Source organism: Rhinatrema bivittatum, chromosome 4 (genome assembly GCF_901001135.1).
Source record: "Rhinatrema bivittatum chromosome 4, aRhiBiv1.1, whole genome shotgun sequence".
Lineage (NCBI taxonomy): Eukaryota > Metazoa > Chordata > Amphibia > Gymnophiona > Rhinatrematidae > Rhinatrema > Rhinatrema bivittatum.
In genome coordinates this window covers 215138690-215161656 of record NC_042618.1, presented here as the reverse complement: position 1 = coordinate 215161656, position 22967 = coordinate 215138690, and the positions used below count along the sequence as shown (strand labels likewise).

Here is a 22967-nt window from a genome sequence, read left to right as displayed (position 1 = left end):
TCCTCCGGTTTCCGGCACACAGGAATCCGTTGCAGCAGGGTCCTGTTCTTCACAAAGATCTGACTCGATTTTGTCTTACAGTATGGCTCTTGAGAGGGCTCACTTGCTTAAGCATGAATATTCTACTGCAGTGATTGTCACCTTGCTATGAATGAGAAAATTCTCCACTTCCTTAGCTTTGAGGCTTGGTGTGAAGATTGAGGTGTTCTTCCTCATTCAGTTAAGATCCCACTCATTTTGGAATTTTTGCAGGATGGATTAAATAAAGGGTTGGCCCTTAATTCCTTAAAAGTGCAAGTAACAGCTCTTGTCTGTTTCAGGGGTCAGGTTAATGGTGATTCCTTATCGGCTCATCCAGATGCAACCCGTTTTTTGAAAGGAATGAAACATCTTTGTCCTTCCTTGCAGTTACCAGTAACCTTGTGGAGTCTTAACCTGGTTTTGGATTTCTTAGCAAGCCCTACGTTTCAACCGATGTATAACCTCTCCTTGTGGTTACTGACCTTTAAAACAGTTTTTCTTGTGGTGATTTGTTTGGCATGTAGAATATCTGAGCTGCAGGCCTTGTCTTTCCAGAAGCCGTTCCTCTGTGTCTCCAGGGACAATTAAGCTGCAAACTGTTCCTTCCTTTTTGCCAAAGGTGGTCTCAGATTTTCACTTAATCAGTCCATTTCCTTGCCCTCTCTGGATAGGGAAAGAGATGCGGAGGATTATCATCTGTTGCAATCCTTGGATGTCAAGAGACATATCATGAGGTATCTGGAGGTTTCTAATCCTTTCCAGAAGATGGATTGCCTGTTTGTCCTCCATGGTGGAGGTAAACAGGGTGAGCCAGCTTTGCGAGCTACAATAGTTCGCTGGATTAAGGAGGTAATCATGGCCATGTATGTGGATGATGAAAAGCCGTTATTTAGTCAGATTAGGGCTCATTCCACTAGGGCTCAGGCAGTGTCATGGGCAGATGTTAGATTGTTGTCTCCCGTCAACATTTGCTGAGCTGCGACGTGGTCCTCGATACACATTTTTTCCAGGTACTTTCGTCCTTTGCATGTGCAGTATTGACTGGGCCTGGGCAGTCTCCTGCCCTAGTCGGGAGTAGCTTTGTTACATCCCACTTGTTCTGGATTCATCTGACTGGATGCTAAGAAATGAGAAATTACTACTTACTTGATAATTTCCTTTTCTTTAGGACGGTCAGATGATTCCAGCTTCCCTGCTTTGGCTGCCAAATGATTGTATTATGGTCCTCCTCAGTGGCTACGTGTTACAGAGATTACAGGTAAGTGTTAGTCAAGTCCCTAGACTAGTGTTAATACATTCTTTTTTGAGCTCAATGTTGCCTGTTGGCTGAGTATTGAAATGGTTATCTGTTTAATCAAGTTTTGCTAGTCTGTCCACAGTTGCTTTTGAAGAGAATACTGGCAGGTTAATGTCACTGCAGGGGTATATATATATTGTGACATCAGTTTGTTTCGTCTTCGTCTCCTGGTAGAGATGCATAACCTACGTGTTCTGGATTCATCTGACTGTCCTAAAGAAAAGGAAATTATCAGGTAAGTAGTAATTTCTCAATGACATATGTTCTGAGTTTCTTGTTTAGAATCTTTTTTCCTGCCACAGACAGATATAGGCAATCTTTACTGTATTGCCTTTTATTATTCCATACAGAGCCCCAATCTCCAGTATATACAAATCCTTCTTCTTTATACTGGGTTTTGAGCCAGATAGTTGAGTTGTTTATAGCCTTTCCCTTTCTGTGAACAGGTAACACTTCTGAAAATGCCATGTGCATTGGAAAGCTCTCTGTACTGCTTGGATGCTGTTTCTAGTGAGGTCAATGGACCCCAGATGAATGATAACATCAATTTTATAGTCCTTACTTTCTTCCTTAATGGTACTAACAATCTGGCTTATATTTCTGCCAGCTGAGGATCCTAGAAGGCATTTAACTATTGTGTGTCCTTCAAAATGAGTCTCCAAGTTAGAACGTTTAATGATGGAGTCTCCTACCAGAAGGAGCTTTCTGTTAGGATGTTCTGCAGTTTCTATAGGTCTCTGCTGACATTGTATAAGAACATAAGAAATTGCCATGCTGGGTCAGACCAAGGGTCCATCAAGCCCAGCATCCTGTTTCCAACAGAGGCCAAACCAGGCCACAAGAACCTGGCAATTTACCCAAACACTAAGAAGATCCCATGCCACTGATGCAATTAATAGCAGTGGCTATTCCCTAAGTAAATTTGATTAATAGCCATTAATGGACTTCTCTTCCAAGAACTTATCCAAACCTTATTTGAACCCAGTTACACTAACTGCACTAACCACATCCTCTGGCAACAAATTCCAGAGCTTTATTGTGCATTGAGTGAAAAATATTTTTTTTCCGATTAGTCTTAAATGTGCTACTTGCCAACTTCATGGCATGCCCCCTAGTCCTATTATTCAAAAGTGTAAATAACCGATTCACATCTACCCATTCAAGACCTCTCATGATCTTAAAGATCTCTATCATATCCCCCCTCACCCGTCTCTTCTCCAAGCTGAACAGCCCTAACCTCTTCAGCCTTTCCTCATAGGGGAGCTGTTCCATCCCCTTTATCATTTTGGTTGCTTCTCTGTACCTTCTCCATCACAACTGTATCTTTTTTGAGATGCGGTGACCAGAATTGTACACAGTATTCCAGGTGTGGTCTCACCATGGAGCGATATAGAGGCATTATGACATTTTCCATTTTATTAACCATTCCCTTCCTAATAATTCCTAACATTCTGTTTGCTTTTTTGACTGCTGCAGCACACTGAGCTGACGATTTTAAAGTATTATCCACTATGATGCCTAGATCTTTTTCCTGGGTGGTAGCTCCTAATATGGAACCTAACATTGTGTAACTACAGCAAGGGTTATTTTTCCCTATATGCAACACCTTGCACTTGTCCACATTAAATTTCATCTGCCATTTGGATGCCCAATCTTCCAGTCTTGCAAGGTCTTCCTGTAATGTATCACAGTCCGCTTGTGATTTAACTACTCTGAATAATTTTGTATCATCCGCAAATTTGATAACCTCACTCATCGTATTCCTTTCCAGATCATTTATAAATATATTGAAAAGTACCTGTCCAAGTACAGATCCCTGAGGCACTCCATTGTTTACCCTTTTCCACTGAGAAAATTGACCATTTAATCCTACTCTCTGTTTCCTGTCTTTTAACCAGTTTGTATCCCAGCAGAAGATGCTTTCTGTTATGTTTGATAGCATAGTGTGCATTGGGTGTCTTTCCTTTCAGATATCACTTCAGTTTCCATTTCTGGGGCATCTTCATTTTCCAGTGTGGACAAGGCATCATTTTGGAAAGTGGGTGTCTCTGTCATAGGTCTTACCCTCCCAGAGTCCACTGTAATCCATTTATTCCTGAATTTCTGAATCCTCTGTGGGAGTGGAGGAACCTACTTTACAGTTGGGGAGATTTATGATCATAAACAATTTCTCTTTCATTTGAGATAGCTCCTTTTTTATTGCAAACAGTTGAAGGCAAATGAGGCAAGCCTTGAGCTTCCAGATGATCCTGCCTTAAGAATAAGCCATTGCAATTGTTCTATAGAGATCTGTAGTCTGTAACCCCTCACCAAAACAGTCACCACGATGGCTGGGCTAGATGGGAGGGGGGATAAAAAAGTAAAAAAATTCCCAGGTAGTTTCAGGAGGGCTCATAATACAGTAGCCCTTGTATAGACTTGTTTCAATTGATCTGGAAGCCCAAAGGAGCAGGGAGAAATTCCAAGGCCAAACCAAATGAATTGTTCCATATTTATCTATGAAGCCAGCCCAATGTCGCCAATGGGCAAAACCCTTGTGTAAATGTTGAGCAAACTATACACTGGAACAAACCCATTAAATTTCACATACATTTATCAAATGCATATGAAATCTGCATGTATCAGAGGCATCCTCCCACCTAGATTGTCTCTAGAAGGTGGTACATTGAGAACTGTCTTAGAATGGGCACTCTTTAGTCTATAAGGCTGTTCCTAAGTGCTAAGCAATTATAGTGTTACTAGAGAGATGTTGCTATAATGAGTGTGAGAATAGTGGTGGACTTGGCAAACTAGGTATGATTGGGTAATTTTTTAAAAACTCTAGGGAAGCCTGCAGGCTTCCCTACATGGGCTTTTGAAAATTGTTACAATAGTATGTTAGTTACATTTACACATGTAACTCCTTTGAAAATTACCTCCCCTGTGCACAAATTTAAGAAAGATGCCAAGGCAGAATGGGCTTTTCTAATTTCGCCAGGCAGCTCTGACCATCTAAATTTATGCAGTCAACTCCTGTCTATGTCAAGCTGTAAAGTGGGGATTGTTCAGTCAGTTGTAACTCATTGGGTTTTATTTTCTTTAATTGTTTGGTTTCAGCCACAAATTGAGACTGCTAATAAAAATAGTGAAGATTCAGCAATACCTATTATTTTTTACATTTTTTTACCATTTTTGTATCCTTTTCTCAGTCACATCCACACTGTTTAGATTAATTCAGACAGGTGAATGAGTGAGCTCTACTGTGTCAGGTGAGCTGTACTGGTATTATTCTGAATGAAATGGGAGGTGTGGAGTCTTCAAAGATTTTGTGTCCGGTCCGCTTGCATGCGTTGCATTGGGAGACTAGAATAGCACGCAGAGGATCTCTTTAAACCATTGTGTTCTGGATAATGCTAGGGACTGCTCCCTGATAACTTTCCATCCTCCCCTTTCTCACCTTCCTAGGGCAAACGCAAATGTGACTGCAAAGATCACTACATTGGTGATGGAGTGAACTGCGAGGTGAAACAGCTTCCCATTGATCGCTGTCTGCTGGACAATGGACAGTGCCATATCAACGCTGACTGCACGGATCTCCACTATCAGGGTCAGTAGGTCCATAGTTACAGAGTTGTTTAGGCTGAAAATAGGGATGTGCCAGTGTTTTAAAATGACATGAAAACATTTCAACAATAGTTTCTATATCGTTGTGGTGTTCCCCATCAGAAATGACCCAAAAAATGAACAAAATGTTTGTTTGTTATCATTTTATCTCACACTAATGCATTTTTGGCAAAGTATTTACAAAAATATTTGCATTGTAAAAAAAAATAATAATAATGAACAATAAAAACAAAATGAACAAAATAGATGGAAAAACAAAACAAAATTAATCAATTAATTAATTAATTAATTAATTAAAGGGAAAACAAAATGACATAATTTTTTCTATGCACACACCTAGTTGAAAGGAGACCAAGTCAATCAAGTCCAGCCTGCTTCTACCTGGCTTTACTCTTTTCTCTGTGCTGTAATCCACTGTTGTGCATCTCTGGTGATGCATAGAGGTGCCAGTTGGCTCCAGATATTCAGGACGGGCTGACTTGGTCCTGGTTTTACCTCACTGCATGCAGGGAGACATAGTCTTGCTTTCCTAAGGACATGAAGTAGAAAGTCAGAATTGCAAGTTTCTGCATGCAGTGGGGTAAAATCAGGACCAGATCAACCTGTCCTGAAAATCTGGAGCCAGTTGACAATCCTAGGAGGCAAATGAGTCAAGTTATTTCAGGAATTATTTATTTTAATAGTTATAAGGCAAAAGACAACAAACTCTTCACCATGATTCAAAATAAAGATATACTGTACTGCCTGGGGTAAATTAAATTTTCAATAGGGTGCTAACAGCAAATGTGCACATGTCCTTCTGAATGTGCACAAACTAGCCAGAAATAAGGGACCCACTTACACTGTGTTTGAATATCGGCCTGTTAGAAAGTACTCATGCACACTTAAGCGGTATTGAACAATGGTGTAAAGTATGCACATCAATGACATACCAATTTTGCAAGTATATTTTTGAAACTTAAATCTATGGATATAGAGGTCTATATTCAGCCACTATGTAGCTGAATAAATTAGCAGGATATTATATCTGACTAACTTGTCCAGGATATTCAGCGATGCAGCCATACCACTGAATATATCTAGCTATCTAATATTTAGCTAGATAAGTTTATCTAGGTAACTTTAGACATGCTTTGCAGATCTAACCTATCCGGCTTACTTAGTTGGATAAGGCTGAATATCAACACTTATCAGGCTATGGCCTGGATTTATCAAAATGCACTAAATATTGCATGCAATAGAAAAAGGGGTGTGTTTTATGGTAATAGGCAGTTTATCGCACGAATTGTGGTATCTTCTACATACAGCCACTGGGGGGACCATGGAGAGAGAGAGAGGGAAAGTGAGAGAGAGAAAGAGAGAGAGACTAGCCATAATCCCCTCACACTAGACAGGTATTTATATCTCTATGGGAGGCTCACCTAGTAACTCGAGGTGAGGTTTAGGTATTAGTGTAGGGGTTAGGGGCCACTTTGACATTCAGAGTGAGAAATACAAACAGAACAGTGCTCTCTTGGGAAAATTTGATGACCTTCGGAGTGAGGAAACTCACCCAAAGATGAAATTTGTGCAGTGTTCTCTCAACCTAGCTTGATGTTACCCAGGTAGAGAGTCCATCAAGCATGCGAAAACGCCATAACGCTATTTGATAAATGACCCTGTATTTTAGCTAGATAAGTAGCTTCTCCCTGGAACACCACTGTCCCGCCCCTCACTTAGCCAGATAACTATTTATCCAGATAATTATGTTACGATGCTGCTCGCAGAGCCCATCCTGCAAGCAGCCTCTTACCTCTGCCCCAGCCCGACGCCGCAGGATGTCTTCTTGCGGCCTAGGCCGCCGCTTCTGCTGCCGCTCCCACACATCTTGGGTTGCCGCCGTCTTCATCGCCAGTGTGGCTTGAAAGCCGCTGAGCCTGTTTTGCAGCGGGCCCATTGCCGCTCCTGCATGGCCTCAAGCCACTGCTGCTTCTTGTTCCCATGCGGCAGGGGAAGCCCGACTTTATCCTATTCGCGGCCCTGATGCCACCACCGCTGTCCATCTCCATGTGGCAGGGATGCCGCTGCCTGCTCCTGCCTTCTGGGCTCTGCATAGGCGCGCGCGTGCGTCCGTGACCAGCCATGGGCGGCTGTGTACTAGTGCCTGAATCCTGAAGCCTCATCCGAGTCTTCCAAATATCCTGAAATCTCATCTGAGTCTTCCAAGTTCCTCGAGTCTTTGTCTGAGTCTTCCAAGTTCCTGAGTTCCATGTCTCATCTTGTTCTTGCCCTCAGCCTCCATCTGGCCTCAGCACTCATCGTTCCCAAGTGGTGGGTCCGGAAGGGCTACTGAGTGGTCGGAGGGCTACTTTTGAGACCAGCATTGCGTTGCTGGGTCTCACCGGTGCGTGCAGGTCCAGTGGAGGGCTGAGCCTGTCTTGTTCCAGTTCCTGATGTTCCATGTTTTGATCCTGGTCCAGCCTTGTTCCTGCTCCAGCCTATGCCTGAACACTCTCACCTCCCACGGTGGGGCTCCTCCCTGAGCTGCGCCATGGCCCAAGGGCTCACAGTCCCTCTTGAGCAAGCGACCGCACCTCCGCGCTCACAACAAATTAGTTATCTGGCTAAGTGTCAGCCACTGAACATGGCTGAATATTGAAACGATGCTGCTTGGCCATCTAAGTTTGAATGTATCCAGCTAAGAGGTACTGAATATCAACCATAGAGTTTCTAACCACACCCCCAAAATATTCCAGAACACTTCTACTCCGGCTAAAAATACAAGCTAGGCTAAAATACAAGCTAGGCTAAAATACAAGCTAGGCTAAAATACAAAATACTTCTAGGGGACCAAAAATCTATTAACTCCAATCCCTCCAGTCTTCCTGCGTTACTATCTAACCTATGTTTATAGATCCTAACTAAGCATTTGAAAATGTAACCCTCTGGTGTACCGTGCAATATTTCAGAAATAAGTGAGGACAATGTGCAAAGCTATTTTACCTGGTTAAGTAAGTACTGAACCAGGCAGCTTGCTCTGTTTGAAAATTGCCCCTTCCATCATGACATAATATATCCTTAGCCACATTGAGAGACTCAATGCATGTAGATTTGATTTTCAAAGCTACAGTACATGTGTATTTTTGCAGGCATTTTTCATTCCATATGTCAGAGGAGACATACTCATTCATCCAGCACAGAAGCACCCATCTTCCTATTCCATTCCAGCAATGGTTTCCAAATTTCACTAACATTATAATATTTTTCTCTGAGTCTTTGGCCTGTCCAGTTTGCATACTGAACAACATCTTTAAAAAAAAATCAACAATTTTATAATAGCATGGGGAGCTAGATTTGTACTCTGTTGTAGAAGTTCATCATATGAGCTAGAATTAAGAACATAAGAAAATGCCATATTGGGTCAGACCAAGGGTCCATCAAGCCCAGCATCCTGTTTCCAACAGTGGCCAATCCAGGCCATAAGAACCTGGCACGTACCCAAAAACTAAGTCTATTCCATGTTACCATTGCTAATGGCAGTGGCTATTCTCTAAAGGCCGGATTTTATAAAATTGCGCAAGCGCGTACTTTTGTTCGCACACCAGGCGCGAACAAAAGTACGCTGGATTTTATAAGATACGCACGTATCTTATAAAATCCGGGGTCGGTGCGCGCAAGGGGGTGCACATTTGTGCAACCTGCGCGCGCCGAGCCCAGCGCGCGCTGCCCGTTCCCTCCGAGGCCGCTCCGATTTCAGAGCGGCCTCGGAGGGAACTTTCCTTCGCCCTCCCCGCACCTTCCCCTCCCTTCCCCTACCTAACCCACCCACCGGCCCTATCTAAACCCCCCCTTACCTTTGTTAGCAGATTTACGCCTGCTGAAAGCAGATGTAAATCTGCGTGTGCCAGCGGGCTGCTAGCGTGCCATCACCCGACCCGGGGCTGGTCCAGAGGCCTCGACCACGCCCCCGGTCTGGCGCCAAGCCCCCGGGCCTGCCCCTGAAATGCCGCATCATACCCCCGAAACGCCGCGTCATTTAGGGAACGACCCCGACACGCCCCTTTTATGAAGCCCCGGGACTTACGCGTGTCCCGGGGCTCTGCGCGCGCTGGCGGCCTATGCAAAATAGGCGCACTGGCGCGCGAGGGCCTTGCGCGCGTAAATCCGGCCGGATTTGCGCGCGCGGGGCATTTAAAATCTGGCCCTAAGTGAACTTAATAGCAGGTAATGGACTTCTCTTCCAAGAACTTATCCAATCCTTTTTTAAATACCGCTATACTAACTGCACTAACCACATCCTCTGGCAATAAATTCCAGAGTTTAATTGTGCGTTGAGTAAAAAAGAACTTTCTCCGATTAGTTTTAAATGTGCCCCATGCTAACTTCATGGAGTGCCCCCTAGTCTTTCTACTATTCGAAAGAATAAATAACCGATTCACATCTACCCATTCTAGACCTCTCATAATTTTAAACATCTCTATCATATCCCCCCTCAGCCGTCTCTTCTTCAAGCTGAAAAGTCCTAACCTCTTTAGTCTTTCCTCATAGGGGAGCTGTTCCATTCCCCTTATCATTTTGGTAGCCCTTCTCTGTACCTTCTAGAGATGTGAATCGTGTGATCGATCATCTTAACGATCGATTTTGGCTGGGGGGGGAGGGAATCGGATCGTCGCGGTTTTGTTTTTTTTTAAATCTCAGGCTGTGTTGCAAAATGGCGCCGGCCATATGGCCGGCGCCATTTTGCAATACGGCAATACAATTCGAGTGCAGGAGGTCGCTCCCAGACCCCTGCTGTACTTTTGGCAAGTCTTGTGGGGGTCAGGAGGCCCCCCCAAGCTGGCCAAAAGTCCCTGGGGGTCCAGCGGGGGTCCGGGAGCGATCTCCTATGCTCGTGACGTCGGGGGACAGGAACCATATGACAGGGCAAAGGTAGCGCCGGCGCCATTTCTATTAACGCACCCGTGACCCGAGAGTGGAAGATCACACCGGGACCTCCCCACTGGACCCCAGGTAGTTTAAGACATTTTGGGGGGGTTCGGGAGGGTGGGGGATTTATTTTAAAGGGTCGGGGTGGGTTTTAGGGTTGTTTTAGTGTGCCGGTTTTCCCGCCCTCCCCCTTCCCCCGATTTACGATTTTTGACGATAAATCGGGGGAATTCCTATTGTATCGCGCCTCTAACAATTTTTGACGATTTAAAATATATCGGACGATATTTTAAATCGTCAAAAAACGATTCACATCTATGGTACCTTCTCCATCGCAATTATATCTTTTTTGAGATGCGGCGACCAGAATTGTACATAGTATTCAAAGTGCGGTTTCACCATGGAGCGATACAGAGGCATTATGACATTTTCCGTTTTATTCATCATTCCCTTTCTAATAATTCCCAACATTCTGTTTGCTTTTTTGACTGCCGCAGCACACTGAACCGATGATTTCAATGTGTTATCCACTATGACGCCTAGATCTCTTTCTTGGGTTGAAGCACCTAATATGGAACCTAACATTGTGTAATTATAGCATGGGTTATTTTTCCCTATATGCATCACCTTGCACTTATCCACATTAAATTTCATCTGCCATTTCGATGCCCAATTTTCCAGTCTCACAAGGTCTTCCTGCAATTTATCACAATCTGCTTGTGATTTAACTACTCTGAACAATTTTGTATCATCTGCAAATTTGATTATCTCACTCATCATATTTCTTTCCAGATCATTTATAAATATATTGAAAAGTAAGGGTCCCAATACAGATCCCTGAGGCATTCCACTGTCCACTCCCTTCTACTGAGAAAATTGTCCATTTAATCCTACTCTCTGTTTCCTGTCTTGTAGCCAGTTTGCAGTCCACGAAAGGACATCACCACCTATCCCATGACTTTTTACTTTTCCTAGAAGCCTCTCATGAGGAACTTTGTCAAACGCCTTCTGAAAATCCAAGTATACTACATCTACTGGTTCACCTTTATCCACATGTTTATTAACTCCTTCAAAAAAGTGAAGCAGATTTGTGAGGCAAGACTTGCCCTGGGTAAAGCCATGCTGACTTTGTTCCATTAAACCATGTCTTTCTATGTGTTCTGTGATTTTGATGTTTAGAACACTTTCCACTATTTTTCCTGGCACTGAAGTCAGGCTAACCGGTCTGTAGTTTCCAGGATCGCCCCTGGAGCCCTTTTTAAATATTGGGGTTACTTTGCTATCCTCCAGTCTTCAGGTACAATGGATGATTTTAATGATGGGTTACAAAAATTTTACTAATAGGTCTGAAATTTCATTATTTAGTTCCTTCAGAACTCTGGGGTGTATACCATCCGGTCCAAGTGATTTACTTCTCTTCAGTTTATCAATCAGGCCTACCACATCTTCTAGGTTCACCGTGATTTGATTCAGTCCATCTGAATCATTATCCATGAAAACCTACTCCGGTATGAGTACCTCCCCAATATCCTCTTCAGTAAACACCGAAGCAAAGAAATCATTTAATCTTTCCGCAATGGCCTTATCTTCTCTAAGTGCCCCTTTAATCCCTCGATCATCTAACGGTCCAACTGACTCCCTCACAGGCTTTCTGCTTCGAATATATTTTAAAAAGTTTTTACTGTGAGTTTTTGCCTCTACAGCCAACTTCTTTTCAAATTCTCTCTTAGCCTGTCTTATCAATGTCTTACATTTAACTTGCCAACATTTATGCTTTATCCTATTTTCTTCTGTTGGATCCTTCTTCCAATTTTTGAATGAAGATCTTTTGGCTAAAATAGCTTCTTTCACCTCCCCTTTTAACCATGCCGGTAATCGTTTTGCCTTCTTTCCACCTTTCTTAATGTGTGGAATACATCTAGACTGTGCTTCTAGAATGGTATTTTTTTAACAATGATCACGCCTCTTGGACATTTTTTGTTTTTGTAGCTGCTCCTTTCAGTTTTTTTCTAACAATTTTTCTCATTTTATCAAAGTTTCCCTTTTGAAAGTTTAGCATGAGAGCCTTGGATTTGCACACTGTTCCTCTTCCAGTCATTAAATTAAATTTGATCATATTATGATCACTATTGCCAAGCAGCCCCACCACCACATATCCATAATGCATTTGACATGGTCAAAAGAATTAAACCTGTAGTGTTTCACTATCATTTTTTGGAGTGATGTGTATTTTTACTGATGAATTGTATCCTTCCTCTCCCATCCCCTCACAGATACTACTGTTGGAGTCTTCCATTTACAGTCTCCCAAGGGACAGTACAAACTGACATATGAAGAAGCAAAGCAGAGCTGCCAGAACGAAGGGGCAAAATTAGCTACGTATGATCAACTGTCCTATTCTCAAAAGGTATCCTAACTGTCTGCTTTGTAAGGGATAATTATTTTATATTCCATGGTCCATTAAAAATATAAATCTTTGAATATAAACAAAACCACAAGACAAAATCAAACAAGAATTGTCTCCCATCTATTTCTGACTGTCTCAGACCTATATATATATATATATATATATATATATATATATATATATATATTTATATTCTGCTTAGTTTTATTCTGGGAATTAGGAAGGGATATTATGTTTCCTAGCATTTAAGTAATTGTTTGTTTGTTTTGTGTGATTTAAGATTGTCGTGTATGATTGCCTTTTATTATTTGTGTGTTGATGCTTATACATTATAATCATTGTTTGATAGCATTATACTTTGCTTAGAGCGACTTTGGTCATTAAAAGGTGAATTTTGTGACTTCCGGTAATGGCTGCCTGCTGTTCAGATGCACGGGGAAAGAACTCTGAGTTGGTTTCCCCCTGGACTTGATATTAATGGACTATAAAAACTCTAAATCATAACGATCTGTTGGATCCTCAAGACCCCTCTGAGAAAAGTGGTGTTGTGCTATCTTAAAGCATCGCTGTGGTGATTTGAGCCCCAAACCTCAGCGCGCATCCGAGAGAAAGCAAGAACGGGAGATGTGACCCAGGCTGCAGGAGAAAACAATGATAAAGTGGTGGCATTTATGTTGGACAAAATGCTCCAACAAATAACAAAAGCAATATCAGCTGCACTCGACAAGGATAGACGACATAACAGGAAGTACTGAGGCTCAAGTGCAGCGTTTGGATGCAGTGGAACAGAGGATTTTGGGGCATGAAGACCATAAGATGCAGGCAGAACAACAAATTGCAGCGCTGCAGACTCAAAACCAGAGGATGGAAGATCAAACAGAGGAGCAGGAGAACCGTGGGCGCAGAAACAATCAGCGCATAATTGGTCTGCCAGAGCAGTGAAAGATTCAGAGCTGGTGGAGCTAATCGAGTTATAGTTGCCATATGAATTAGGCCTTGTCAGCCATGATGCACAAATTGTGTGTGAGGGGGGACATCGAATTGGCCTGCAGAGAGATCAGAATGCCAGGTCTTGGCCGTTCATCGGCCACATTCTTAACTGGGCACATAAAGTCCGTCTGTTACAAGCATATCGTAAGAAGGGATTATTGGAGCATAATGGCCACAAGTTGCTTCTGTTTAATGATTTCTCGCATCACGTTGTGTCATTGCACAAGGAGATGGAACAGCTCTGTTCAGCGCTTCATCAGAAAGGCATCCAGTTTGCTTTATTATACCCAGCAAAGTTAAGCGTGCATTATGAGGGCCTCATGCAGATGTTTCTGGAAAACGCATCAGCTGTGGCATTTCGTCAACAGTTAAATATGTCTGGGTGAGAGAAGAATGGCACTAACCAAAGTACAGTTCAGCTACTGTTGAATTTGTGAGATGTGGATCAATATTTGGACACTGACCGTCATTTGCAGAAATGATGGGAGCTCTCGTGAAACAGTCAAATGTCTGAAGTTAATGAATCGTTATCAGCATCAGATATAGCTGGCTTAAAGTATTATAACCTAGTAATGTTATTTTTGATCGCATACTGATACAAAATGTTCAGTACATTATACCTGAGGGGAACCAGCATGGGTACACACCTAGAGGGGAAAGAGTGGTGTTTGGGGGTGTGTTCCCTTGAAGAGTGGGGGGAAAAATTACAGAGCAAAAGAGGGGAATGGGGGATAGAAGGGGGGGAGGAGTGTATGGGGTATGAATGGGTGTGTCTATTGTTATGGGGCATCGGGGTCAGCTGATTGCATATGCATTTCACAGGATAGCTAACAGTTTTGAACTAAGGGGAATTGGGTTCAAATATGTTAGTCCTGAGTGCCAAAGCGGAACTTGGGTTAAGTTTATGGTATATAGATGAGTATGGCGAACCTGAATGTTTATCCTATTACTACAAGGTGTTATTAGACAAAAGACAATATCATCAGCACATGCTCCAACAGTTATAATCTGCTGTCTCTCGCCCGCAATGGGCTGCAGGCAGTTTTCATCCTTATGAGCAAAATCTCATATAATCATTTATTGTCTCTTGCTTAAACCATCCTAAAAATTCAATTTCAATTAAAGTGCTAGAATATATTTTATTAACGCATCTCTTATTGCGAAGTGTGCATAAAGCTAGTAACTATTAAAAATCGAATACTTAGCCCAAATGTTGATCACTCAAAAAACCCAAACTGGACTTTTCCCAATTCAATTTGCCTTGAGATGACTTAACAAGCTGCAATAATCTCTAAATTTCTGTATTCCTAATTTTATTTTGTTTAGAAACGTATGCTATGATGTGACCTCTCATGACTGCCTTACTGGCTTCCCATACAATAGCCAAACTTGTCTGACCATTATCATTAAGGTCCACATATTCCAACCATTTACAGAGGAGGTATTCTTGAAACTTTTGATCCTGATAAATATTAAAAACTAGGTCTCATCCTCCAATTCATTGCCCTTTGCTCTCTATCTCCTATCATCATACCCATCATTACTGACACGTGGTCTGATATGGAAATTGCTCCAATTTTAGTTTCATTTACCACCAAAAAGAGCTCCTCTGACATCAATAAATAATCCAATCTTGAAAAGCTTTTGTGAGGGTGTGAATAAAATGTGTAATCATAATTTCCCAGGTGCATCAAATGCCAAATATCAACTAATCCCAGTTCCACACTCATGAGGTTTACTCCCAACTTTTCTTGGGCCAGTCTGTACTCTTTTGGAGGTTTACAGTCAATTAAGATGCCAGGAACCTTGCTGAACTCAGGACCTTGAGAAAACTTTGACATAGATGTGGAGTAAAAAACTACTATCTCTAAGTATATTCACAGTCCCTGAAGCAGCATACACTGCGAAACGTATGTTGGACTTCAGTACACGGATATCGGTACACAGTGCGGTGGCGCTTGATGAATGCGGCAAAGGAGGACCCTCCGTGAACAACGCGGCAGCACCAAAGTATAGATCTGTGCGGCGGCGTGATAGTGCGGCGGCACCAGACACAGTGTGGCAAAAACAAAAACGCCGAAGAAGCAGGTAATCTGCTCGCCGAGACGTGGGGGTTGAAGATATTGGACTTATAACAGCGAGACTTCGCTTCCTCAAGGGAAGTATTTTTTCCACATATTACTAAAACATTGAAAAAAACAAAAAAACAAAAACAAAGAATTGACAAAAATGTTTTAAAGTGTGTAGGCCCAATGATTAAAAAAGACCCAAAAGTGGCTGAAAACACAAGCATCAAATGCGTGTAGTCCACGGGTGTTATGACGGTCCCTAACAAGTTATGCAAAAAATGAAAAAAATATATTATATTTAGTTCAAAAACACACATAAAATTTGAAAGCAATTATTGTACAACGTGTTTGCAATAGTATAGACTTCAATTACCCCAATATTGACTGGGTAAATGTATCATCGGGTCACGCTAGAGAGATAACGTTCCTGGATAGAATAAATGATAGCTTTATGGAGCAATTGGTTCAGGAACCGACGAGAGAGTGAGCATTTTTAGATCTAATTCTCAGTGGAGCACAGGACTTGGTGAGAGAGGGAACGGTGGTGGGGGCCGCTTGGCAATAGTGATCATAATATGATCACATTTGATTTAATGACCGGAAGAGGAACAGTGTGCAAATCCAAGACTCTTGTGCTAAACTTTCAAAAGGGAAACTTTGATAAAATGAGAAAAATTGTTAGAAAAAAACTGAAAGGAGCAGCTACAAAAGTAAAAAATGTCCAAGAGGTGTGGTCATTGTTAAAAAAATACCATTCTAGAAGCACAGTCCAGATATATTCCACACATTAAGAAAGGTGGAAAGAAGGCAAAACGATTACCGGCATGGTTAAAAGGGGAGGTGAAAGAAGCTATTTTAGCCAAAGATCTTCATTCAAAAATTGGAAGAAGGATCGAACAGAAGAAAATAGGATAAAGCATAAACATTGGCACAAGTTAAATGTAAGACATTGATCAGGCAGGCTAAGAGAGAATTTGAAAAGAAGTTGGCTGTAGAGGCAAAAACTCACAGTAAAAACTTTTTAAAATATATCCGAAGCAGAAAGCCTGTGAGGGAGTCAGTTGGACCGTTAGATGATCGAGGGGTTAAAGGGGCACTTAGAGAAGATAAGGCCATCGCAGAAAGATTAAATGATTTCTTTGCTTCGGTGTTTACTGAAGAGGATGTTTGGGGAGGTACCCGTAATGGAGAAGGTTTTCATGGGTAATGATTCAGATGGACTGAATCAAATCACGGTGAACCTAGAAGATGTGGTAGGCCTGATTGACAAACCGAAGAGTAGTAAATCACCCGGACCGGATGGTATACACCCCAGAGTTCTGAAGGAACTAAAAAATGAAATTTCAGACCTATTAGTAAAAATTTGTAACTTATCATTAAAATCATCCATTGTACCTGAAGACTGGAGGATACCAAATGTAACCCCAATATTTAAAAAGGGCTCCAGGGGCGATCCGGGAAACTACAGACCGGTAAGCCTGACTTCAGTGCCAGGAAAAATAGTGGAAAGTATTCTAAACATCAAAATCACAGAACATATAGAAAGACATGGTTTAATGGAACAAATTCAGCATGGCTTTACCCAGGGCAAGTCTTGCCTCACAAATCTGCTTCACTTTTTTGAAGGAGTTAATAAACATGTGGATAAAGGTGAACCGGTAGATATAGTATACTTGGATTTTCAGAAGGCATTTGACAAAGTTCCTCATGAGAGGCTTCTAGGAAAAGTAAAAAGTCATGGGATAGGTGGCGATGTCCTTTCGTGGATTGCAAACTGGCTAAAAGACAGGAAACAGAGAGTAGGATTAAATGGACAATTTTCTCAGTGGAAGGGAGTGGACAGTGGAGTGCCTCAGGGATCTGTATTGGGACCCTTACTGTTCAATATATTTATAAATGATCTGGAAAGAAATACGACGAGTGAGATAATCAAATTTGCAAATGACACAAAATTGTTCAGAGTAGTTAAATCACAAGCAGATTGTGATAAATTGCAGGAAGACCTTGTGAGACTGGAAAATTGGGCATCCAAATGGCAGATGAAATTTAATGTGGATAAGTGCAAGGTGATGCATATAGGATAAAATAACCCATGCTATAATTACACAATGTTGGGTTCCATATTAGGTGCTACAACCCAAGAAAGAGATCTAGGTGTCATAGTGGATAACACATTGAAATCATCTGTTCAGTGTGCTGCGGCAGTCAAAAAATCAAACAGAATGTTGGGAATTATTAGAAAGGGAATGGTGAATAAAACGGAAAATGTCATAATGCCTCTGTATCGCTCCATGGTGAGACCGCACCTTGAATACTGTGTACAATTCTGGTCGCCGCATCTCAAAAAAGATATAATTGCGATGGAGAAGGTACAGAGAAGGGCTACCAAAATGATAAGGGGAATGGAACAACTCCCCTATGAGGAAAGACGAAAGAGGTTAGGACTTTTCAGCTTGGAGAAGAGCCGGCTAAGGGGGGATATGATAGAGGTGTTTAAAATCATGAGAGGTCTAGAACGGGTAGATGTGAATCGGTTATTTACGCTTTGGATAATAGAAAGACTAGGGGGGCACTCCATGAAGTTAGCATGTGGCACATTTTAAAACTAATCGGAGAAAGTTCTTTTTCACTCAATGCACAATTAAACTCTGGAATTTGTTGCCAGAAGATGTGGTTAGTGCAGTTAGTATAGCTGTGTTTAAAAAAGGATTGGATAAGTTCTTGGAGGAGAAGTCCATTACCTGCTATTAATTAAGTTGACTTAGAAATTAGCCACTGCTATTACTAGCAATGGTAAAATGGAATAGACTTAGTATTTTGGGTACTTGCCAGGTTCTTATGGCCTGGATTGGCCACTGTTGGAAACAGGATGCTGGGCTTGATGGACCCTTGGTCTGACCCAGTATGGCATGTTCTTATGTTCTTACAACATGCATGATGTTCTTACCACAGGCGGTGATGCAATCAGGCCTTTGCCCAGTTCCCTCACCTCCTACCTACTCTGCCTCCCATTTCCCCTCCCCTCTCCTCCCTGACACCTAAAAGCCCTCTTCCTACCTTTTTCCTGGTGCACACTTCCCTGGGACAGCACCTAATGGCTCTGTCCCGGCTGACCCCCAGTCCCCGAACCTTTCACAGATCCCGGCACTTCTGCGCGTACCGTGAGATACGTGCGTGGCAGGGCCATTTTCAAAATGCGCTAGGCACACACTTGGCCCAGCCATGCACGTATCTCCTGGTTTTTGCGCGTGCTGGGTTCTTAAAATTTACCCTTAAGTGAACTTTTACTGTTTGTTATATATATTTGAGCCTAGTATAGAAGTGTGTATAATTGCATAATTGTGTGCCTTGGTTTTTAGGAGGGGGAAGATTTTAACTGAAACCTAAAAGTGTGCAATCTTGACTGCTTTTCTGGGTCTGAGGAAAAATATATAAACCCTTTACTTCTAGCCACTGTTTAGTTCCCTCCCTCCTTACCCCTCTACCCACCCACCCCTGAGTTTACTTTCTTATATACTATTCCCTGGACACCTAGATAATTAACTTCAATTACTTCATTTTCCATTACATAGTAGTTCCTTACAGCTCAGATAATTGTAACTTAATCTTTTGTTTGTTGTAAAAAATGGTTTTCATATTCTACCTATTAATCTTTACTGGCTTACACTAATACTTTTAGTTTGTATTTCAAATACTATTAAAAATCTTTGCTAGAGCCTAAATTTTACCTTACCTTATCTGTATGTTTTTAAGAAATGTCATTCATTCAATGCAATAACTGTGGTGCTAATGTACCAAAGCCTATCATTTGGAGAATCAAAGGTTGTCCTTTTTGTCTTCAGCTGTCTGCAATTAAATTGGACCTGCTTCATTTAAGGGAGGTTTTAATTAACTTCCCCTTCCTTGAACCATCCAGTATCTCTCACCCATCTCCCACAGAGGTTACAGAAACCCAGGAAAAAATGGTTTACAGTGGGCTTTGGTAGAACAAGACACGTGAGAAACACCCACCTTCCCCAACTTTACAGCATCCTGTGCATCAATCCCCACTCCCATAGAGATGTCAGACTTCCAGGAATCAAAAACCCAGGAACAATTGGATGACAGTGGGCTCTAGCAGAATAAGACCTGTAATGATGAGGCACCCACTCTCCCCACTGTTACCCCTACAAAATGCTTTTTCTATATTGGAGAATGAAGAAACCTCAGCAATAGAAGATTTTGAAGTGATTTCTAAAAGTGAAGTCACACAGTGCATCCAGAAGCCCTTCAACAGAATCAAATGTCATAAAAGAAAGCTGCTACTGCTGGGAGACTCAGTCATCAGAGGAACCAACTTCGGAGCACATTTTGATGGTGACACAACAGTTAAATGCCTTCCAGGATCCTCAGCTAGTAGAAAATGCAAACCAGATAGTCCAAGTCATTGAAGAAGAAAGTAGGAACTTTGATATCAGTGTTATCCTCCATCTGGGGATCAACAGAAAAGGTATCCATGAAGTACAAAAAGATTTCCAAAATCTAGGAAAGATAAGACACACTGCAAAGACTATTGCCTTTTTGGAAGTATTACTTGTTCATGGAAAGGGAAATGAGAAGCAATGGCATATAGATAATTTCCATTCCTGGCTCAAAAACCTGGTGCACAGAAAGTGGTTTTGGGATCAATGGAGTATGGGGTCACGTACGGAGCATTAAAAGGCTTTATAGAAAGGATGGCCAAAGCAGGAAGGAGGATGCTAAGTGAGAAATTCAGATCATATATTATCAGACATTTAAACTAAAGAATGGGGGTGGCAGGAGATGGCCAATGAAATTGAAATGTCACCACCAAGCAATATAGGAAGTGGGAGGAGAAAATAACAAAATCAATCAGCTCAAAAAAGCAGAAAAGGTGTCTAGGAAGTGCAACAAATCAAGAGAGAAAAATTGGAAAGCTATGACTACAAATGCTCATAGTTTGGGCAATAAAATCCCAGACCTGCAGGCCCTAATGATGGAGGTGGACTTGGACATTGTTGCTGATACGGAACATGGTTCATGGATTCTCATGATTGGGATACGGCCATACCGGGCTACAACTTGTTAAGGAAGGACAGAGCGGTCAGAAAAGGGGGAGGAGTAGCTCTTTATGTCAAAAACAATATCCAAGCAACTGAACTGCAAAGAATGTGGGGTAGAGAAGAAGCATTATGAGCTGTCCTAAAAAAAAAAAGGATGATGGTGCATCCATTTTCACTGGAGTGGTTTTCAGGTTTCCGACTCAAAAGGAAGAATTAGACAGAGATCTGGTTGAATATATCCAAAAGGAATAGAGAGAGGAATAATGAGTAAGAAAAAAGAGGTGCTAATGCTCTTGTACAGGTCCTTGGTCTCATCTGGAATACTGCATTCAATACTGGTGGCTGTATCTCAGAAGGGATAAAGTCAGGATAGAGGCGGTCCAAAGAAGAGCGACCAAAATGGAGAGGGGCCAGCATTGAAAGGCTTATGAGGGGAGGCTGAAGGATCTGAATAGGTACAGGGGAGATATGATAAGACCTTCAGATGTTTGAAAGGTTTTAATGATACTCAATCATCAAACCTTTTCCTTTGGGGGAGGAAGACTCAGAGCCAATCAGGAAATATTTCTTAACGAAGAGGGTGGTGAATGCTTGAAATGCCCTTCCGGAAGAGGTGGTGAAGACAAAAACAGTGAAGGAATTCAAAGGGGCATGGGATAAACACTGTGGAGTAGATTTTTTTAAAAGTACGCCCGCGCTTACTTTTGTTCGCGCACCAGGCGCAAAGAAGAGTACGCCGGATTTTAATAGATACGCGCATAGCCGCACGTATCCTTTAAAATCTGGGGTTGGCGCATGCACAGCTGTGCAAAATTGGCAGCCTGCGAGCGCCAAGCCGCGCAGCCTGCCTCCATTCCCTCCGAGGCCGCTCTGAAATCGGAGCGGCCTCGGAGGGAACTTTCCTTCCACCCCCACCCCCCCCCCCCCACACCTTCCCCTCCCTTCCCCTACCTAACCCACCCCACCAGCCCTATCTACAACCCCCTACCTTTATTGCAAAAGTTACGCCTGCCCAAGGCAGGCGTAACTTGCGTGCACCTGGCCGGCTGCTGGCGCACCATGTTCCGGTCCGGGGGCTAGTCCGGAGGCCACGCCCACAGCCCCACCCCGGAACGCCCTCAGATGACGTGCCGCCGCAACACGCCCCCAGGAAAGCCCCGGGACTTACGCGCGTCCCGGGGCGCTCATAGGGGGAACTTGGGGCAGGTTTTCGGGGGGTATGCGCGTATCTTACCCGCATACCCCTTTGAAAATCTGCCCCTGTATATCCCTAATGGCTAGAGGATGGAAATAAAGAAAAGAGTACATGGTAACTGGGGGTAATTTGTTGGTGTGGCAGTTGCTACCCTTAAAAAATAACAGTATCAAGGTTTAGTGCAACTCCATCATTGCTCTCTGCTTCAATGGTATTGAGTGAGAAAAGGGGAATTGGATTCAGACAGCAACTAACAAGGGCCTCGACTTTTATGGTTTGGGGAACAAATAAACATGGGGGTAACAGTAAATTCACAATTTTTACACTTATATCAGCATGCTTATGTCCCAGCTGACAAACCTGAATATGTGGTTTGGATAGGAAACCAGACACAAAAGTTACAAGGGACACGCATGCACGCACACACACACACTTACACACATTCAAGAGGTTTTCCAGCTAAGTTCAGGACATAGCCAGACAAACCTGAGGTTTTAAATATTTTTCCCATCTCAATCGGATAAGTTTTACCGGTTTTACCTGTCTAAAACTTACTCCAGTCAGAGGCGGTGTGGTGGCACTCTGGGTGTAGGGCTTAAACTTAGCTGAGTAGCACTGACACGCAGCACTACCTGGATAAGCCTGGTTTACTTGGATAACTTAAACCTATCCAGCCACATTAAGCATATAGCCAAGATAAGTTTTTAAAAAATTACAGCACAGACCAACCGTGGCCTTATTTAACACCCCCGCTTTTCACTCCCATTATTAAAAAATAATAATAATCACTGGCCTCCATGGCCCTGCCACAGTCCCAAGTTTTTAAAAAAGTGGCCTCCACTACCTGATCCCCCCCATGCCCAAGTTAAAAAAAAAATATATATATATAAATGGCCCGCATCTGTTCCTCCCTTAAAAACAATGGGACATGATCTCCAGGACCACCATCCCCCTACAACTCCCAAAAGTATGTATGTATGCCTGTGGGAGGAGGAGGAGGAGAAGCTCTTACCTCCTCCTGTGGGTGAATATGTAAGCGCCCTTACATATTCATTTATTCTTCTCCACTGCTCTCAGGATTGGTCAGAATCACTGGCAACTGACCAATTCCCATTCACAAGTGATGAAGCTGACCAATTCAGAGAGCAGTGGAGTAAATAAATGACAATGCAAGTGCCATGGCAGGAAGAGGAGGGGCCTAATACTAAAAGTTCACCTATGGCTGCCAAGAGTGTAGGTTTGGCGCTCTGTATGCAATCTGTAATTCACGCATTCCAAAGTCATATACATAAATAGCAAGATTTCCAAGATCATGTCAGGTATGTCCAATTAGTGTTTATTGATAGGTGTACTACCTCCTGGGCACCAGCAGCCAGAATGCCTTCAAGTTGCTACATTAATACAGGCCAAAAATAAA

At 42.5% G+C, this 22967-nt stretch overlaps 1 protein-coding gene across 1 annotated transcript in view; it reads left to right on the top strand.

Moving 5' to 3' along the window:
* The window catches only part of STAB2 (stabilin 2), a 473152-nt gene that overhangs the window by 404868 nt on the left and 45317 nt on the right, over positions 1 to 22967 (top strand). The window contains 2 exon segments of the mRNA XM_029599680.1: positions 4763 to 4904; positions 12100 to 12233. Of these exon segments, the coding sequence (XP_029455540.1) occupies positions 4763 to 4904; positions 12100 to 12233 (276 nt within the window).